Source organism: Furipterus horrens, unplaced genomic scaffold, assembly GCF_987537825.1.
Source record: "Furipterus horrens unplaced genomic scaffold, mFurHor1.1.pri manual_scaffold_4, whole genome shotgun sequence".
NCBI classification, from domain to species: Eukaryota; Metazoa; Chordata; class Mammalia; order Chiroptera; family Furipteridae; genus Furipterus; species Furipterus horrens.
In genome coordinates, this window is record NW_028327174.1 from 181,056,376 (window position 1) to 181,077,092 (window position 20,717).

At 42.3% G+C, this 20,717-nt stretch overlaps 1 protein-coding gene across 1 annotated transcript in view; it reads right to left on the reverse strand.

The window, feature by feature from the left end:
• ABCA1 (ATP binding cassette subfamily A member 1) overlaps window positions 1-20,717 on the reverse strand; it is a 122,345-nt gene that overhangs the window by 96,542 nt on the left and 5,086 nt on the right. The window contains exon 2 of the mRNA XM_090274517.1: window positions 4,714-4,877. Coding sequence (XP_090130643.1) covers window positions 4,714-4,779 — 66 coding nt within the window. The 5' untranslated portion in view covers window positions 4,780-4,877. The remainder of the gene's footprint in view (window positions 1-4,713; window positions 4,878-20,717) is intronic.

A 20,717-nucleotide genomic window follows, 5' to 3' on the forward strand; every position in this document is an offset into this window, starting at 1 on the left:
TCCCTGAAACTATATACCTCAATTAGGTCTGCGTAAATTAAAGTGAAATCTTTAAGCTTCAATCAGAAATGCTAGAGGGAAAAACAATTTTGTAAATCAGACCTGCCCTCCTTTCAAAACTATATAATCATGCATTGATGGTGGCTTTTTAAATTGGTTTAATCCTTTGGGAGGGCATCTGATCACAGATTTCAAGGGCCATGTTCCTTTGACCTGTTAATTGTAGTCCTGAGATTCTGGTATAAGGAAGTAATACAAAAGTATGAAAAGACTAGATGTATAAAATCTTTATAGTAATTTATTTATAACAGCAAACACTGGCAACAATCTAAATGTTGGCAATAGAGTATGAACTTATAAAATAAAAACTGTATTGATGGATTACTATGAAGCTACTAGAAATGTCAATGGAATCAGCCCATAGTAACTTTGGGACCAAAAGATTCAGCACTTCCTCTAACCTGTAACCACCCTACTAACTAACCTATAATGCTTTCTTCACTGTGAAACAGGAACTGCTATGCACACCTCTCAGGATTGCTGTGAAAATCAAGATAATGGATAAAAAGTACTTTCAAAACTACAAAACACAGCCTACATACCAAGAATCATTATAAATATGAAGCTTATTTGGAAATATGAGAACAGACACAGCCAATAATGTGACATGAAAGAGGGAAACAGCATAAAATGGAACCCATGAAGGTCATGACTCAGTTGTCTCCTTGGGCTCTCCTCACTCCAGTCCTCTCAGTGCCAAGGACCACACACAGTCTGGGCCCCAGGGGCTCCTTGGCACATAAAAGAAAACACAATGCCCTTCCCAACTGCAGAGCCCTGTAAGATCTGGCCCTGCCTGGAATACAGTGCCTTTCATCTCTGGGCTCCTGATGTTCCCCTGGCTAACTGCTGCTGGAACTTCAGAGTTCTCAGTATAAATGTCACGGCCTTCCATTCTAAATGAAGTCCCCATCCACAGCCTGGTAGCACCCAACACAGTACCACAGTTTGCAGAAAGGATAAAGAACTCATGGGTATGGACAACAGTGTGGTGATTGCTGCGGGGAGAGTATGTGTAGAAGGGGACTAAATGGGAATGGGAAAAAATACAATAAAGATTAAATTTAAAAAGAAAAAGAAAATATTTAATAGCAAAGGCAAAGCTAAATAAATAAATAATGATATGGCCACACTCTGTCCCATCTGTTTCATGGGGACCTTGGCCTCTGGTTCATCCTAAAACCAGATGAGGATCCTGAAAACTCTGAAGCCCCTCGCCCTTCCTGTCCTGTTTGTGCTGAATGACTGCCACCCACACTAGTTAATCGTTACTTTGGACCCAAACTGAGCTTTGCACCCAACTTTCGCAACTCAATTTCAATGAATTCTTTGCCCAACAAGAACAGAAGAAAGTGAACTCTGGCTGATGGTCCCCATGAGTCTGCACAATGGGGGCACCACAGGGAGGTCCCCCAGAATTCACCAGCAAATGAGGACACAGAGCGAAAGGGGAAACAGCCGCTTTTCAACCGGGTTGCTCTGGGGAGTACTGGTTGGTCCCAGCTTTTACATGTTCTTTCTGTTCTTCCTGGTAGCAGCCCACAATGCCCCTGGAGCAGGGGAGTCTCCTTCAGACCTGCAAACTAATGGCCCATTGAATGCATTCACCACTCATTCGGCAAATACTTATTAAGCATAGCCCAGATGCCAGGCTCTGGGGCCACGTGTACACTCTAGGATCGCACAGGAAGGAAAACAAGCAATGATTTTCTGTACACTGATTAGTTCTGACTATGCGGGCTAACAAAGTGGCACCAAAATCCTTAACAGGTTCCACTGTTTAACAACAGAATCCAGGAACCCAAGCCAGGTACATGGGGAAGGAGCCACCAGTTCGAACTTAGGATCCAGGGGCACTAAACCTTTAGTGCAGATAAAGCAAAACTTGCTAAGGAGGGCCTATGCCTGTAGGACCACCGGGAAATTCGTTCTGGGGCTACTTCCATGAATGATCCACTCTGGACCCCTGTCCCCTGTCCCAAATCCCAGCTCTGTCAATTGTAAGTGGGGGCAGGCCAGATCTTTCCAACTCTGACAATCTAAGCACCTGCAACCTGAAATAAACCACCTTTCTTTCTGGTTCAGCAAAATACATTTCCTTTAGAAATCAGGAAGGAAGATCACCAGGACAAGCTAAGGGGCAGTGACAGATCATTTAAAAAAGCCCTTTGGTGTCAGGATGTTGTGCCCCTACTTCCTCCTTCAGTAGGAACTCTGCCACAAGACCACAGAGTGCCTTTGACTAAGACTGCCTGTCTCTTCAACCTTAACTCTTTTAAAACCCAAGAGCTATCATGAGCAAGAAGCAACAAGTTCACGTACTGTGGAAATGGGCCCAACCCCCACACCCTGTTCCATGACCCTGATTCCTTGTTGTCCATGGGGAAATTCCTTCCATGCTTTGTGCCTCAGTATTCTTAACTGTAAAATGAGAGGCTTTGGGCTGTATTGCCCTTGAGACCTCCTTTCATCAGTAAGATGATATGATTCTTTCCACTTACTCATTGGCTAATGGACACACCACGGCAGGAATGGTTTCCTACCACGTGGGCTGTTACAACCAGGACGAGAAGAGACAAGGGACCTGGACCTAAGAAATGAGGATGAGAGATGAATTTGGACTTGGGACACCAGAACCTGGGAAAAGCCATAGAAAGCAGGAGGAAAGGCGAAGAAGTCTGAAACTTCAAGATCTTGAGACAAAGGATAGGACATAATAAAAGATACCATGGAAAAGCAATTTGACATAGTGGTTTAGAATACCAACTCTGGAGTCAGATGATTTAGATTTGAACCCTACATGTGCTTCTGTGGACCTCAGACAAATTACTTAATCTCCATAGCTGTAACAAAGAAATAACAGTACTTCATGGAGTCACAAAAAGATAATCCAGTTAGTAATACACTATTTAGTTAGTACCTAGCACATGGAAGCTCACTCTAAGTGTTTTCTTTCCTTACATAATAACAGGTTTTATAGTTTACCATTATTATTACTAAGACAGGTGGGGTATGTTAGATATCTAGACTCTAGTTCCTACTCTCTCATTAGTGACCTTGAGATTCACGTTCCCACTAATAACATGAAGGACTGGACAAAATCATTGTTTCTCAAACTAGAATCTGTGTATGTGTGTGTGTGTGTGTGTTTGGGGTATGTATATGTATTCTTGATGGATTACATATGAGTTCCCTGTGAACATTTTAACCATTTTGTATTTTCATTTCAATGGTCATCTAAACAAATTAGAACAAACATATCTGGATTTTCTAAATGCCTACTTCATAACAAGTTCTGGCACAAGATTTCAAAGCCTAAGTTTATATTTGTGTTTGACTGTGTTGGCACCAACATAATTGTAGCAGACTAATGAGAAAGGAACAGATGCAGACATGATTTATGAATGATGAGGTTGGTGGTCCAAATGAAAGTCAAATGATATCAAATGAAGGCCATGGGAAAAATGGCTGGAGAACTGAATGCTTAGAACATAAGACTGTCCAGACTCAAAAGGATGGCACTGCAGCCTTCATTACCATATTCATGTTATTACTTGGATGTGGTTTCAGCTAAACAATGTGTGCCGTCTTACTATATCCATTGGAATTGTATTGATTTTGCGATTTTGTTTGCATTTAATTTGTAATTATATATGAATCATGTGGTAATATAACATCAGATACAATAAGGGGTTTGTATCTACTTCCACATATGTACATCTAAGTAACATTATAATAAAAAGAAATTTAGTGAACACAAAGGGACCTTAACATTTTTATTCTTTTAAAAAGGGTCCAAACATTATTCTAGTTTGAGAAACACTAAATTAATTTATCCCCAAGGTCCCTTATAGCTCTTTGAGTCTAAGAAGAAAATGATCATTTTGCTTATAGACATGTTCAGCTTCGTTATGACAGCCAAGTGGAAAGGCAGGCTCCGAACTGAGGCAAAAGGCAGAGCAGGAAACAGATTAGAAGCCAACTACAGAGAGGTATAGCTGAACCCAGGAGACTAGATGTGATTTCCAAGAGTGTTCAGATAGAGAAGCAAAGAGCTGACATCTGAGCTTCCAGGAGCTGACCGTGTCTTATAGCTTTCACCCTCCTCTGTGGAAAAATACCATTCACCTGTGCATTAAAGAAGATCTTCTCGGGATTACTGCAAGAATTCCTGTGCCATCTGGGAAGGGAATGGCTTAGGACCCTACACATAAATACAGCACGTCTCTGGCTTATTTTCCTCCAGGCTTGCAGTCAAAGCCGAAAGAGTCCGCACAGACACTAAAAGATTCAGCCTCTAAAAGCTGGGCCATTAGCTCACTTCAGAAGTTCCGGGGCCCGGTAAGCGCTCTTGTAGACCCCGCTGGCCCCCGAGGCCGCAGGAAACGGAACCGGTGGGATGGGCAGGGCGATCCGCACCAGATTCCAGAAGTCAGAACTCATGCCTGGGCGGCAGCACAAACCAAAGCTGACGTATCTGCCTGGCTGCAAACCTGCCCTCGGTGACAAGTGACAGAGCCACCAGAGCCACCTCATTCCATCACTTTGAGAAAACTAGTAAGACTTTCTTTCCTCCCTCCTCTAATCCCCAACTCAACGCCATGAAGAAACGCACAGGAGATCCCCGTGCCCCCACCGAGAACCCAAGCTTACTGTTTGCCTCCTTCTGAAGGTGAAGTTCTTCCACAGCAGCAGCCTCAGCTGAGGCCAGCACGCCATGTTCCGTCAGGCGGCACCCACAGCAGCCTGCGTGTGGCCCGGAACCCGTGGAGGCAGTGGCCGGAGCTCACAGCAGAGGCGCTGTGGCTGGTCATTAACTGAAAGATAAAGCAGGAAGGGAGACAGCGGTCAGTTACTGCTGCAAAGCCAGACACACGCCAATGAGGGCTGGGGCTCCAGCCCCCTCACCTGAGACCTCAGTCCCAGGGCTGCATCATAACCGCTTCTCAAAAGGTCATGGGTCCTCGACTTCCGGCCTCAGCCTTCTCCAGTCAACAGGGACTCATTTTAGCGCCACTGGGGTGATCATCGGGGAATGAAAAATACACTTAGGAAAACAGACTTAAGTGAGCAATCTGAGGTGGTCAAAACGCTGAGGGTGGACGTGGAATACTGGCATGCCAGAGACCTGCCTCCCTTCTCTGAAAAAAATGCCTCCCCTCACATAAAACGTCAGCAGCATTTATAAACTCTGCCTCAAACCTGGAGTCATTTCTGCTGTTCCCTGAAATTCTCTGCAGACCACGTTTTCATCTGGCCACAAAGTGGAGTCATTCAAATGATAAACGGCTCCATTGAGAAAGCAGTTTCCCAATCTGGAAAGCCGCTGTGTGCCTGAGATGACTGGAAATAAACACCCAGGAAATGCCACGACACCTGGCTCCCAGGTGTAGAGGACAACCCCAGTGATGTGTGTCTGTGGAAAGAAAACAACATCCTGTGGAGAAACAAGTCAGCTAAGGCAGGCGGGAGCAGTGCCTGCGAAACTGACAAGCTCCCACTGTCTAGACATCTGCACCCTCTGGTCTTGCTCCGGCTGCACCGGCACCAAGGGCCCGGCTGCTCCTTGCCAGGTGTCACAGGTGCCCCCTTAGAGGGCTGTCTCGCCGTGCTACAAGAAGGGCAAGTTCTCATAAAGAGGGAGATACAACGTTTCTATGTGCCCTAACTGCCCACTCAACAACTGCATTTATTTAATGCTGGAATGATCCCAAGTAGTCATACTAAAATTAAAGGGGGGGAGAGGGGAGCACAAAAATAGAAACTGGAAGAAGGAGGAAGGGAGAGATACACAGGTTAAAGCTAGACTCTGCTGGCACTTCATAGTCAGGAACCCTCAGCGGAAACCAGAAACCAGCTTTCCTTTTAAAATGGCTCAGTTAATCATCGTGGTCTCTAGTGGAGTCGAGGTGAGAATGGGATATTAGGCATGAGGAACAGAGAGCAAAAAGAGCTAAGAATGTAGTGACCACTTGTGGATATAAAACGAAGTAGTAGACCAGAAGTCCATGAATCCAAATCAGATCTCAGCACAAACATCAATGTGTAGTAGGACCTTACCCTTCTGTCCCCCACTCCACAAGGACTTGGATTAAAAACTTTTAGAGAAGAAAAGAAAATGGAGAAATTTGCAGAATCCACATAGAAGGAATGGCCCAGTCATTCATCGTGTCGTCAAATTCATTCCTTGACAATCCCACAAATCAGAAATTCCTCTGAAGTACTCAAGACTTAGGATATATTTACACGGCAAACCTATAGAAAGGCGCACATCCTCACTCCAAAACAAAGAAGAGTTAAACCAGCACAGAATCAGTGTGTAATTGTTGTCTAAAGGATAACTGGCCTCTAAGAGTCAGAATGCCATTGTGTTTGTAATCCCAAAAGGTTTCCAAGTGGCCTAGTACAGGGTTTGCATTCCAGAAACAGTGACATAAATAATTAGCTAGATTTTTCTCAGGCAAAAGCTACTCGCCAGGAATTACTGAGCTGCTTTAGAAGCTATGTGAATCTTTTCAGATTTCCAAGGCAACAATGAGAAGGTTAGAACACAAGTTTGTGATTAAAAACGGGAAAAGCAACTTAGTACAAAGAACCCAGACATGAATTAGCCGCAGCTTTCCACCTGTGTACCCTTGCCCAAGCCTTTATGCTCCCCAAGCATCTATTTCCTCAGTATAAAATGGGGATGACAATACTACCTTGCACCATGTCCTAAGGATTAAATGAGATAATATAAATAAGTTTCCAACACAGTACATGATACATTATAAGTGCCAAAGAAATTAGTTCCTTCCTCCTCACTTATCTTTCTCTGGTCTATTAGTACCCTCTAGCGCAGAAATGGTTACATAATTTCCAATGGATTTCTAGCAAATCCACTGTGGGTGTCCGGAAAGGCAAGAAGGGCACAGTAGAAAGGACAAACATGAAGAGCCTGGTGGTGGATGGGGCCAAACCAGAGCACAGTACTGCCTCCACTAAACTTGAGTGGAGAATCTCAGAGGAAGAGAAGACATACCTCTATAGAAGGTACATGAGAAGAGGAAAATCAGGAGGAGATTTTGGGGAGGGTATTTTCCTAAAATTAAGAGCTTCTGGGTCTCCAGATACAGGTTCTGACCCTAGAGACCCTCCAGGAGACACACAGAGAAGGTTAGCAAGAAGGAGCCCAGAGCAGCAGTAGAATGTGCCCAGAGCAGCAGTAGAAGGTTTGCCCGGGCCTTGCTGGGTGCAGACAGTCAGGCTTCTTGCCCCAATTCCCCCACCCACCTTGGCACGGCCCTGGCCGCCTACAGAACCCCCTCCTCCTACCTCAGAAAGCAGTGATCACTGGGAGGAGCAATGCTGTGCAAAGAGAAGGGTTTGGCAAAGCCCAGACCCCTCTGCTAGGTAACTGAAGCCAAAGGGACATTTCTACATCAGCTTTCCAAAAAAAAAAAAAGAACAAACAAACCAAAACTAAAAAGAAGGCAGTAAGTACTGTGTACTAGATTTCTCAATGTTTCAAAGCTAGGAGCACACTCACTTCTAGCCTTCTACACATTTCCAGTTACTGGCTGGAAAGGATCCCACTTTCCAGTCACTGCCAATGGAGAGGACACTCTCATCCCACATCAGCCACTTCTCTGGTCTCCCAGTCTTGCCCCATTCCATCCATTTATCACAGAGCAACCAAACTTAGTCAACGAAACCAAATATCTAACTACGCCACTTCCCCACTTAAAACCAACCCCCTGAGGATAAAGTTCAAGCCTCACATCTTTACCTAGTGTCCCTGTGAGCTCCAGTCTCCCCTCTCACCACTCCCCCACCTCCACACGCCCTGGAAAACTACTTACAGGTTCTGAATGGCCCACACTCTCTCCTGTCACTGGGACTTCCTTGTCCCATCAGCCTGCCTAACTCTTCCTAAATCCTGGGTCTCCACTTAGCTGTCTCCTGGTCAGGATCCTTTCCTGTCACCCCTGCACTGACACCTGACTTAGGGGCCCCTCCAAGGTGCTCCCGGGCAGCCAGTTGCCCCTTGCCACACTTCTCCCAGGAGCTGAGTCCAGGTAGGGACCATTCCTGCCCCTGCCTGGTATGAAAAAGGTATTTGGCAATGCAGTAAATGCTCAGGGAATGTTTGCTTAATTAATTAACTAAGAGATGGACACGAGAAATAGGGTTACAGAATATAAAGGTGGTGGCACTTCTGGGCCTGTGGTAACCGATTTCTCAAGCTTGATTAACTAATTCAAATAAATTGTCCCCAGAGAGGGAGCTCTGTGTTCTACAGGCTTCTACCATACACTCCTGACAGCCACAGAGGACTGCTGAGCTTCCCAGGTGACTCCTGAGGCATCCGGGAAACTAATTGAATCTTGGTCTGCTTCCCGCAAACAGCAGGTTTAGCTAAGCGTGGAGCCAACCCTCCCACGGCCAATGGAGCCATGAAATACGCTCTTTGCTGAGTTCCATGTTCAAGTCCTGTGTGCACTCGCTCCAGGTCTTGTTATCAGTCACCCAGATGGATCACCCCTCGCCCAAATCCAACAGGTAGTTTCCAAACCCTGACCTCCTTTTGTACAGTATGAGTCTGGAAGGAGTGACTGTTCAAACTCCGGCCAATTTTTTACAGAAAGTTTTACTTCAGATGCTAGTGATATTTTAAAGTTATTCATATCCAGAAAATACAACAGACTGCTAAAACATGACCTCTGAAAATAAATAAAGATGTGCAACCCCTATAGTTGCAGAGTATTACTTGCCCATAAAAAAGAATGATATCTTACCCTTTGCGACAGCATGGATGCACCTAGAGGGTGTTATACTCAGTGAAATGAGTCAACCAGAGAAAGAGAAAGAGCATATGATTTCACTCATATGTGGAATCTAAAGAGCAAAATAAATGAACAAACAAAACTGAAACAGACTCATAGTAGCAGAGAACAGACTGATGATTGCCAGAGGGGAGGAGGTGTGTAGGGGAATGGGTTAAGAATGTGAAGGGATTAAGAAGTACAAATTGGTAGCTACAAAATAGTCACGGTTGTAAAGTACAGAACAGGGAATATCCTCAGTAATATTGCAATACATGTCTGGTGCCAGGGGGGTACTGGAAATATCAGGGGGAGATGGGGGCGGAATACTTTATAAAGTGTATGATTGTCTAACCACTATACTGGACACCTAACACTAATACAAAATAATATTGAATGTAAACTGTAATTGAAAAATAAAATTTTAAAAAAGAGAGTAAGAAAAAGCAGCCAAAATCCTCCCTCCGCTTTTTATTGCTGTTGCAATAGACCTCGAGTTTTTACTTCGGCCAAAAGGAGAACACCCAAGCAAAACCAGGTTCAGCTGTAATTAAAAAAATAATAATTTAATTTTTAAAAACCCCAATGAACTACCACTGCAAACCCACTAGGACTACGAAAACTTTGTTTTAATTTTAAAGTGTTAGAATGTGAAGCAACAGACACTCATACAGTGCTTGTGGGAATGTAAAAGGGAACAGCAACTTGGCACAACAGTTTGGCAGTGTCTTGTAGTTACACAGACTGATAATACAGCCCAGGCACCCCATCCTACATATAACAGTGCCCCCTCATCCACAAGGGGTATGTTCCAAGACCTCCAGTGTGGATGCCTGAAACCACAGATAGTACTGAAGCTTATACACCATGATTTTTCCTTACATACATACCTATCATAAAGTTTAACTTATAAATTAGGCACACTAAGAGATGAACAACAGTAACTAAAAATAAAGTAGGACAGTAACAACAATATATTATAGTAAAAGTCATGTGAATATGGCACCATTAAGTAAAAGAAGGGTGACCTGAACACAAGCATTGCAATATGGTAACAGTCAAACTGATCATCGAGAAGTCTAAGTGACTGACAGGTGGGGAGGGAACATATAACGCGTGGATATGCATGACAAAGGGATAATTCGCGTGCCAGGCAGGGCAGAATGGGATGGTGTGAGACGTTATCACGCTCCTCGGAATGGAACGCAATTTAAAACTTATAAATTGTTTTGTTATGGAATTTTCCATGTAATACTTTTGGACCACTGTTGACTACAGGTAACAAACCATAGAAAATGAAACTACAGATAAAGAGAAACTACTGTATTTACCCCCAAAAATGACAGCATATGCTCACATAACTGTACATAAATTTTTGTAGAAGTCCTACACAGGATAGCTCAAATTGAAAAAAACCCAAATGTCCATCAACTTAGTGAATAAATTACAACGGAATACTACTCAGCAATAAAAAGAAACAAGTTACTGATATATGCAACAGAGTGGATAAATCTCAGAAGCCTTAGGCTAAGAGAAATAACCCAGACAAAAAAAACGACATACTGTATGACTCCACTTACATTTCATTCTGCAAAAGTGAAACAATAGCGACAGAAATCAGACCATTGGTGGCCAGTGGTTATGGGTGGGGAGGGGACGGACTGGCAAAGAGCCCTGAGTGATGGAAATATTCTACATCATGATTTGGCAGTGGTTATACAACTACTTACATTTATTAAAACTCATCAAACCATACACTTAATGGAGACAAACTTAACTGTATGTAGTAAATTATACATCAATAACCTGACTCACACCCCACCACCACCAAAATAAAAACTTGCCTTCTATTATAACAGTTAACATACTCCACAAGTCCAATCATACCTTGGATGACCTAAGAACTGCAGGGTGTAAAGTTTGACTATATGTGATTCCCTAGGGAGGTGACTAGTGAATAAAATATTCACCGCCTATTCATTCAACCAACAACTGCAAACTTGCCTTTACAGCAACGAATATTCATTGAGTTCCTATTACGCGTCAGGCACTGTTCTAGACACCGGCGAGTCAGCAGTGAACAAAAGCAGAGTTCCTGCTCTCGAGAAACGTCTAGCAAGAAGTAGAAAACAGATAAACAACAGTGGGTTGTGAAGGCAGAGGATGGAAGGAATAATGAAGAAAAGTAAAGCAGAGTAAGGGGTCAGAAAGGAATGGCGGTGCTAACTTTTCTGATGAAGCACCTTGGGGACAGTGAAAAGAGAGGATAGGCCATATGGTACTCGTAAAAGGGTCACAAAAACCACAAGTGCCAGACACTCAGTGATGCTGGCAAAAGACTGACATGCTGGTCCTCAGGAAGCTGGTATGAAGGGGGAAATGGTGACCCCAGCCGGCGCCTACCCCACTGTCCACTTCCCCCCTCCTCCTTCTCACCAAAACATTTGACCCTTCTGAATATCACATGTAAGTTTCAAAGAGAGATAAGATATATAAAAAGAAAAAAGAGAGAGGAAGACATGCTAAAAACATAAGGTAGGAGGGGTTTGGTTCCTTTTTCCCCAACTTGGCAAGCCAAAAAAAAAAAATTCAGGAACTACTTTTTGTGACTGCCTTTTCTTGTAGCATGTCTTCCTTAGAAGAACGCTCAACTCCAAAGCGAGAGGGCACGACCTCATGTGCTCCTAGTGCTCTTGCGGGCAGGAAAAGGCCCAGCTGCCCCTTTCCTTACTGCACAAACTACAAGTTTCTGGTAGCAGTGCACCCGTGAGCATTTTTTTTCCTTATTACATTTCCTTAGACATTAAATCTTGTATTAGCAGATAAAAAGGATTCAATGGGGTTTAGGAGACCTGCTCTTACCACACACCTACTCAGATCTTATAGAGAAGCTGAAGCCCCCCCAAAAGCAAGTGACTTGCCCAGAATCACCCCCAGGTTTCTCAGGAAATAACTTTTCAACAACTATCACATGCCCTTCCCCACTGCAATATTTCTGCTGCAATAGTTTGCCCTTCTGAATACGTAGTTCATATACCGAGACTGTGCATTCAGCAACTCATTTTCATCCATCAAAACAGTGGTTTTATGTTTTATGACAGGTCTTTCTCTAAACTTGAAATTGATTAAGAGTGTGTGTGTGTGTGTGTGTGTGTGTGTGTGTTCTTCTTTGCCAGGCAAATTTCCACATGGTGACCAGAAGTAGGACAGAAGATGAAATTTCTGACATCTATCACGTGACATTGTTTCTAGCTGTCTTATATCAATAAACAGCTAGCCAGTAACCTACAAGGCAGGAGGCAGATGTAAGGCAGGATTTAACTATATCACATACGAACTGAAAATGTGTTGGTGCTAAAGCTCAAGTGATTGCCTATTCATGAGATGTAAATGCAAAAGCAAGAATCACAGATGTTTATGCATCTCATCTCCAGGGAGATGCAGAGGGTCCTGGAGAGTTAGAATGTGAAACCTGTAAACCCAACGGAGCACGCTTCCTTTGAGAAGTTTGTTCTTTAATTGCCCCTGAGCATATGTCGCTGGATCAGGAGCCACATTCAGGAAAAAGGCTCATGAGGTTACTGAAAGTCAGAAGACCAGGCTAGAAGAGGCTCATTACGCCCATGACTAAAGACAGGACGTGGCTGTTGTGGTGGCAAGGTGGGATTTTTGAGTCATCTTGCGATTTCTCCCGGGTTGACATATCAACTTTATTAAGCCTGAAGCTGATTTAACTGCCTCAGTCTAACTTTCATGGCCTCCAGTTGCTACTGAGCACTCTACTCTTAAGGCTCTCCTTGCTAGCCCTTCAATCCTACCCCCATACACTACCCATAATTTCAGTGAAACTGCCCTCAGTTGCCATTGGGCCCTTAGAGGCCTGCAGAAAGACCTTAAGCTGGTACTCAGTCACCCATGAAATTTTGTTCTACATACACTGTAATATTTAAGTACTCACATTTGAGGAGGCAATAGGTGTAAGAAGACCTCCAAGAATAAAATGAAGCCATTCAACTATTCTAGAAGAATTTTATCATTTTAAAAGAGACTCTGCTATTGTACTACCCAGTTAAATAACAGAGACCCGGTAAATTTTATCAAGTCCAGCAATCCGTAATTTAGTGGCACTGTTTTGAGATTGCCAAGTGCACCCCATTTACTTGGTTATTGTAGCAATAAGTTTATACATAACTGCACACTCTTCTTTTACCGTGGAATACATTATTCAATTTCCTGGACAAAATTATTTGCTAATAGCTAATTTTCAAAATGAGGGCTATGAAATAAATACACAAAATCTCAAAGTTAGAAGAGATCCATGAATACTGTACAAATCTCTAACTTCTCAGGCATCAACGATACTATAATACTTTAGCCCTGGCAGGGTAGCTCAGTTGGTTAGAGCGTTGTCCCAGTATGCCAAGGTTGAGGGTTCAATCCCCGATCAAGACACATACAAGATCAACAAATGAATGCATAAAATAAGTGGAACAACAAATCAATGTTTTTCTCTCTCTCTCTAAAAATCAATTAAAATTTTTTAAATTCTATTTTAAAGGAAATTTAAAAGATTTAAATCTATTTCTATCATGTCACTGATATCTGTACAACCAAAGATCCTACCTAACACTCAACATTACAGTTTCTCCAGCTAAAACAGTCTTGGGACTTCTAAAACTGTCAAGAGCCAGGATTTCTGAAAGCAAACCTGCCCTGTAACCAAGTTCTTGTTTCATCGTTGTAGAATTATGGAGAAATTCTAACAAAGTGTTAGAGACAGCCCTTACTCCCCTGCTGATTTCTGCTAAACACACACAGTGCAACCTTCAAAGGAAGACTTCATCAAACAATACAACTATTTGCCTTTTCCCTGGTTGGGGGTATGCAGAACATAGGGAAAAGAACCTTTCCCCTAGAAAAGAAATCAACCTGTCATAGAAAAAAAAAAAAAATCAGAAAATTTCAACCACAATCAAAATGCCAAAATAAGTGGGAACTGCAGGGAAGAAACTACTGAAGTCACCCTGAGCTATAGAAACAAGCCAACAAGCATCCACAAACAGTCTTTTATTTGCAGAAAAACTTGATTGGATAATGTTCCCTCTTGTAGGAAGGCTTTCCAAGAGAATTTTAAGATAAAAGGCTTAGTGACAATCAGCAAAGCCCATTTTGTTTGGCTTACATCTCTGAAGGGTCAGCATCTTCAGACATTCGTCTCCCGGCCTAAGGGGTTTGTTTTTACAAAAGGGCTCAAAGGATTTGAGGGACACACAAACCCAAATCCCTCCGCTGCCTTCCCCTTCATTTGGCCCTGTGCTATGATGCAGCAAATGCCCCCAAATATCCTCAACTCTTTTTACTTTCTTGAATTAACTGGCCCAGTAGAAATAAAGGTTTTGGAATCAGACAAATCTGAGTTCGAATCCTGACTGCTCCTCAGCAGCTCTGGGACCCTCGGGACTCTGAGCCCCTTGTATCCTGTCCATTAAAATAAAGCGAGTAATGTACATAAAACATTTCTCCAGTTCCTGGAACAAAGTAGATATCCAGTAATCGGTAGCTATTATGATTATTAGTGTGACGGCCTTCACAGGATAAAGCACTCGTCAAGGGGGGGGGGGGGACACACAAAGTGGGCAGTTTATTAAAGAAATCTCTCTTCTGTCTCCTTTATTCACAGAAGGTGCTATTCCCAGGACCCCCAAAGGCCTTTCCAGAACAAACTGAAGATCTCTCTCATGCCCAACTCAGTGGAAGATGTAAAGAGGTTACCCAGGTATAGTGGCGCCATTTCTGCCATTGTTTTACTATAAAACCCCTTTTGGGGGGTTCCCACCACTCACTTACATTACTCCTTACAGGCACACGGCCTCCCTTCCTCCAAGTCTTCAGTATCTGACTGAGTTTTCCCTCCACCCTACTTCCTCCAGCCTCTGTGACAATTACCTATTTGCAACCTGGGCCTTACAATTCCTTCATCTTTTCAGCTCTCCCCACAATCTTCTCCAGCGTACCCACTTAACAGGTGGTCTCTGTAAGTCATGGACAGCAAGCTAATGTGTCTCAGCATCTTCTTATTTCCTGCCACACTGGGGCTCGGGACACATTTGTAGAATGAAGCTCTCTAAAGTCGGACCTCAGGGATGGAAAAAAATAGTTAACACAGGTTCCCTACAGCAACAAAGGAGAAATGTCATTAAAAGTAAAGGTTTGGGTAGCCTAAAACCATGACACATTTTCCACCTGTGTTCAAAGAAACACAGGTTCAAGCAGGAATGCATTTAATTTGGCTTTCCTCAAAGCCACTCTAATTTGTTTAAAAGGACATTCATTTTCATTGATTTCATGTGAGCAAAGGAGAACCTGTAATTCACTGGACTGAGGCTCGAGAACCCCCTTGTAAATATGCCAACCAACATGCACTCCCCCCAGTATTCAGGGGCTCAATCCTGAATACCAGAACTGTCGGCAAGCAATGGTCAAGAACACTGAACTCTAAAGTCATAGGCTCAAGTCAAGAACTCACTTAATGAAGCCTCGCAACACCTGAATACAATTTTTCTACCTCAACACTTAATTCCCTTTTCTTCCGCCAAAACCCGTGGTCTAATCGCCAGGCCCTTGTCCAGTTCTAGCTCATAGTGTATATGACCAAACCCAGCAACCTTCTTCAGAAGGTCGCCTTTCACCAGCCAGGTCTTCAGGCAGTGCAGGCATATATCATGGGTCCCAGACACCCCTGCTTCTGCAGCCTGGCCAGGACCAGTTAGCTAGGTGGGTGGGTATTCGGTCAGGGTTCCAGAGCAGAGAGGGTCTGGATCTAAGCCCTCCCCTCCCAACCTGGTAAATGACTTCTTTAGGATAACCAAAAACACAGTGCTTTGCTAGGTGGCTTGATAAATTAAGAGGAGAAAAAAGGGGAATAAAATCACAAGTTAAAATCTACATACTTGTGATTCTGAAAAGCAAAAACTGGAGGCTGTTTAAAAAAAAAAAAAAATACTGGCACCATGAACTCCATTATTTGAAGTCTGAGAGGATTCTCCCAGAGAAAACAGATCAGTATCATGCCAATATTATCAAGATTCTGAGAATCCCTTCTAGAAAGCACTACTGTCATTAGTTTTTCACAAAGCAGCCATTTTCGGTGCCAGATTAGAAAGTGCTCAAGGAAAGAGGAAGATAAAGTATGGAGTGGAAGTCCTGTCAGCCTCCGACTGTAGTTTTGTAGTGGCATTTAAACGTTCAAACAATTCAGTCTCCCAAGGGACCATGTGCTAAGTGTCTATATCAGGTGAGCACCCAGGAGTCCCCAAATGGAGCTCCACCCAAGGACAGAGAGTCCTGCTGCTGCCTGCAGCCTCCTGGGCACACCCACTCCCCTTCACGGAGGCCACCTGAACCAAGTGTCAGAGACGTTGTCATCATGGGAAATGTGACTGGCGTTAGAAACAGAAAATGGTACCAACTCCCCTAAATTTGCAAACCCTACTTGACCAAAGGCTTTCTTTATCTTGATCAAGGTCCTTACTACAATTAAGACAAACATTTTTTAGAAAGAAAAAAAGAAAAAAAATCCTGCCTTGAATCACAATTAGTCTTAACTGGCCAAAATTAGCACAAGGTTTTGTACTTGTGCCTAAAGGAAACGGTTCCTAGGAAAGACTCAACCATCGGGGGGAAGTCTGTGGCGATGTCCTTCCAATTCCAATCTACAGCCAAAGAGCAACTTTTATTTGTGAGAGAGAAAAAAAATTCAGTTGAGAAACCCCTTAAGATTATTCAGATTGTACCAACAGAAAGAATAAATACATGAGGCCAGTCCATATTCAAGGCTTCAGGGTCCATTTTAAGCTGAGATGGACAGGCTTCTGTAGACACAATCGCTTACTTCTCTCCTAAAAGGACCCTAAAATATTAGCCAAAATTCTGGTGTAAACAAGCCTGGATTAAAAAGGCAAAAGGTCAAGATTTTAACTGCCAGTCAATGACAGCTGGGGAGTGAATTTGGACAACCCATTCTACCACTCTGAGCCACAGAACAGAAAAAAACATCCACATATATGATGAGGAGGCTGCACTAGATAATCTTCTTAGTCTAAAAAACTGTGTGTAGCTAGGGTATCAGACCCTAGTTTGAATCCCTGGCTCTGCCAAAATATGTAAACCACGAACATGTTATTTAACTTCTTTCTGTATCAGATGCACCATCTGAAGAAAGGGGCCAACTCAGTATTTCCCCAAATGTGAGAGTTATACAAGATGAATTTAAGCACTACTTAGATTTTAGGAAACGGACAGGCACAATATTCAACTCTGAATCAGGGAATGAGAAAAGTTTGTTCTTTTCAGCACTTCTTTAGCCTTCGTACAAATTTTATCACATGAAAGAGAACGTTTTTGCTTGATCTTCCCTTCAACACCTCTTTAACACAGGCTAATTTCCCTTTTTAACGAAATAAGAGCAAGTCTGAGCCAGGCAGGGCCTTCAGAAGGCAATTTTATTGTATAGACAGACTTTTAAAAAATAGGTGGTTTTTATTTTGATTTTTTAAAAAATTACCTTCTATTCAAGACAAGTGACACCAGTTTCCAATTTAGAAAACCAATATAACATTAACTTTTAAAAATATACTGGCGATCACAAAAATGTGAGTCAATTTAAATAACTTGGGTGGCCTATACGCTGCCCATTTCAGGGCCACAGTGAAGCTTAAACACGGTAATGCGGGGAAGGCCCAGTCCACGCTGAGCCCTCACCTACTCGTGGTCGATGGGCACCGTTGCAGCCAGTGAGGAATATGAGTAGAGGGTAGTGTGCAAACAAAAGCAACCACAGATGGATGTGAGTTTCCAAAACGAGGAGGAGCCAAGAAACAGCAAGAAGCTGTTCTTCAAGTAGAAGTCAGAGAAAACCTGTAGAGGTAGGCTCAGTGATAAGTTATTGAGTCATACTATGTGCTAATCGCTGGTGAGAAAACCAGTTCCTTCCAGTATGCCTCTTACAGTCAAGGACAAAGCTGTCAAAAAAGTCTTATTTCAAAGAGCTTTGAATGCAAGCTAAGGGTCATTATGATGGCAGATCCTTAAAGTCTTGACATTTGTTCAGCACCTAGTACTTTACATAGTCTTCGAAAAATTCAATGGTATTTTCTGTATATTAACACACTTAATTTATGTAGTTTATATGTATACATATTTTTTTAATATTCTATCTTCCCTCCCTTTTCGAGGATCAGAGGTCACACCTCACCCCAGCAAAGATACACTGCAGCCTCCATCACAAGGACCTACCTCTGGGAGAGAAAAAGGGTCTACAGTCCAATCTAAACCCATTAGTCTGGGTCTTCACTTTCTCTCTGCCTTTCCATGGATGGCTGCTCCCTCCATCAGTGCTCCCTTTATGTCAGATTTGTATCATCTAAATTCCAGAGCAAATCAATCTCAAGCTGCCATACCCCTGGGGACTTGCTTCTTAAAGAAAACAAGCTTGGTTTGATTATTGGCAGAAACAATTATTCCCAACTTGGCACCCTACAGGAATTCTGCAAAGCAAGTGTAAGGATATGACACGCAAACAACTTAGCAGCTCCTTTCTCCTCCCATGCTCCACCCCTAGTCCTGAAACCTCTTGCTCCTTTTTCTCCTTTCTTCTTCCTTCTACTTCTAATTTATTATGATTTCTGAAACAAGTTTAGGACAATGCTTTAGAAAGCTTTGTGTCTTGCCCACCTATCCGCAATGAGTCTTCTGAGATCTTTAGAAATATCCTTTTAAGGTTAGTCCAATTCTCTAGGACAGCGATTTTCAACCCATGTGCCTCAGAATTTTTAATGCATGCAATAGCTGACTATTTAGTCAGGGGCACTGACCTCTTTTCCCGTAGATTGTTAAATTAAAAAATGGCAACAGCCAATGCAACAGTTGACATCCAATGTGAATGAACAAAAATTATACCTATTTTTTTTGTCAGATTGGCAAACAAAAAAAAGGTTTTTTTTGATGTGCTGCAGAATTTTAGGAATTAGTTTCTGTGGGCCATCAGATGAATAAGGCTGAAAATCACTACTCTAGGATGAAAATTAACATTCGTTTCTTAAAGGATGAAGGAGTCTTCGGTTAGCTTTTCTTTTTATCCCATATTGGCTTAACAGGACAGCAATTTAAATATAAGAAGTAAAACCTACTCCCAAAATGGAGACATCCAGGATGGAGAGCCCAAATGAAGAAGTTATTCCAGAGAGACTCTCCAAGTGGTGAGTCGAAGATAAGAACAACGTCTCACAGTGTCTCACTACATCACGTTCACTCTAGTGAAATTTATTGAGACGAACGAACTCCTTTTCATTTCATATGAGAATTTCCTTCTGGTTCTATGATTCCGGTCTCCATCCACCTAATGCACATAAATAGGCAATTCCAACAGCTTTCTTTCCTCCTTCCTCTCCCCCCATCATCTTCCTTTCTTCTGTCATTATTCCCATCGAGAGTGCTCTAATGCATTCCTTGGGTGTTTCCCCTTTATCTCTCAAACTCTGTTACACTAATGTCCCTCAAGGCACAATTCTAGGCAGCTCCAATCAAAGGATCCGTATTTGCTAAATACAGACCTAGAGTTAGAGGATGTAAAAGCTTGAAGGGATCCTTAAAAGTACCACAGCCTCTTTAATTTTATAAACCAAGAACCTAAATCTCAGAAAAGTAAAATGACTTGCCTAAGGTTACGTGGCTCCTTAGTAAGTTACTGGAATTATATGCAAAATACAATTATATGTAAAATTGTAATCATATGTAAAATGTGGAGTCTACAAGCCTACATATATTTTTTCTGGAGAACCCATAGCTTTCATCATATTCGCAAGGTAGTCAAAAATCTTCATCTACTAAATACAACCACTGATTGCTCTTATATATATTACATAAGAATTATATATATACACACATACATATATAATATGTATACACACACGCACAAAGAGAGAGAGCGACAGAAAAGGAGAAAGAATAGAAGACCCTATGCATAGAAGATTATTTGGGTTTTTGGGGGTAGGTTTATATTGGGGTGACATGGGGTCATAGGGTCATATAGGTTTCAGTCATACCTTTCTAGGAAACATAATCTGTATATTGCATTGTGTGCCCTCCACCCAAAGCCAAATCATCCTCCATCAGCATACAATTGGCCCCCTTTACCCTTTACTATCCCCACCCACTTCCCTCTGGTCACCACCATGCTGTTGTCTGTCTCTGTCTGTGAGCTTCAGTTTTATATCCCACATATGGGTGAAGTCATATGGTTCTCAGCTTTTCTGACTACTTCGCTGAGCGTAATAGTCTATGCATAAAGGTTATTCTGGTCTTTAAAAAACATTTAAATTGTAAATTGCTTAGTAAATTATCTCGTTCTTTTAAAAATAAATTAATGTGCAAATCAAAGTGCATAAATGTGAAATGTCAGACTACAGCTTCTCAAACTGCAGCCGCCTCAAAAAGAGAAGTGAAACTAAATGGAATCAGAACTGTTTGTCCTACAAAGTTAGCTGGTCTAGACAATTTAAGTGTGTGCTAAAATTCCTCCGTCATAAACCTAACCTTAAACTAGTTACTTCTCACGTAATTCTATTTCTAATATTTTTCTATAATTATCTCATCATTTTAATTCATCTTTTACAATACAGAAAACAAACACCAGTTTCCCACTCTCTTTGTTTGACTTGTTTAAGTCAGCATTTATATCAAAGGGGTTGAATTAAGGGTTGGGAAGAAACAACCAAAGACCACCTCCTGGAGAAGTATACACTTAAGAGGAAGACAAATAAATGTTAACGGTATCGAAACACAATTGAATACATG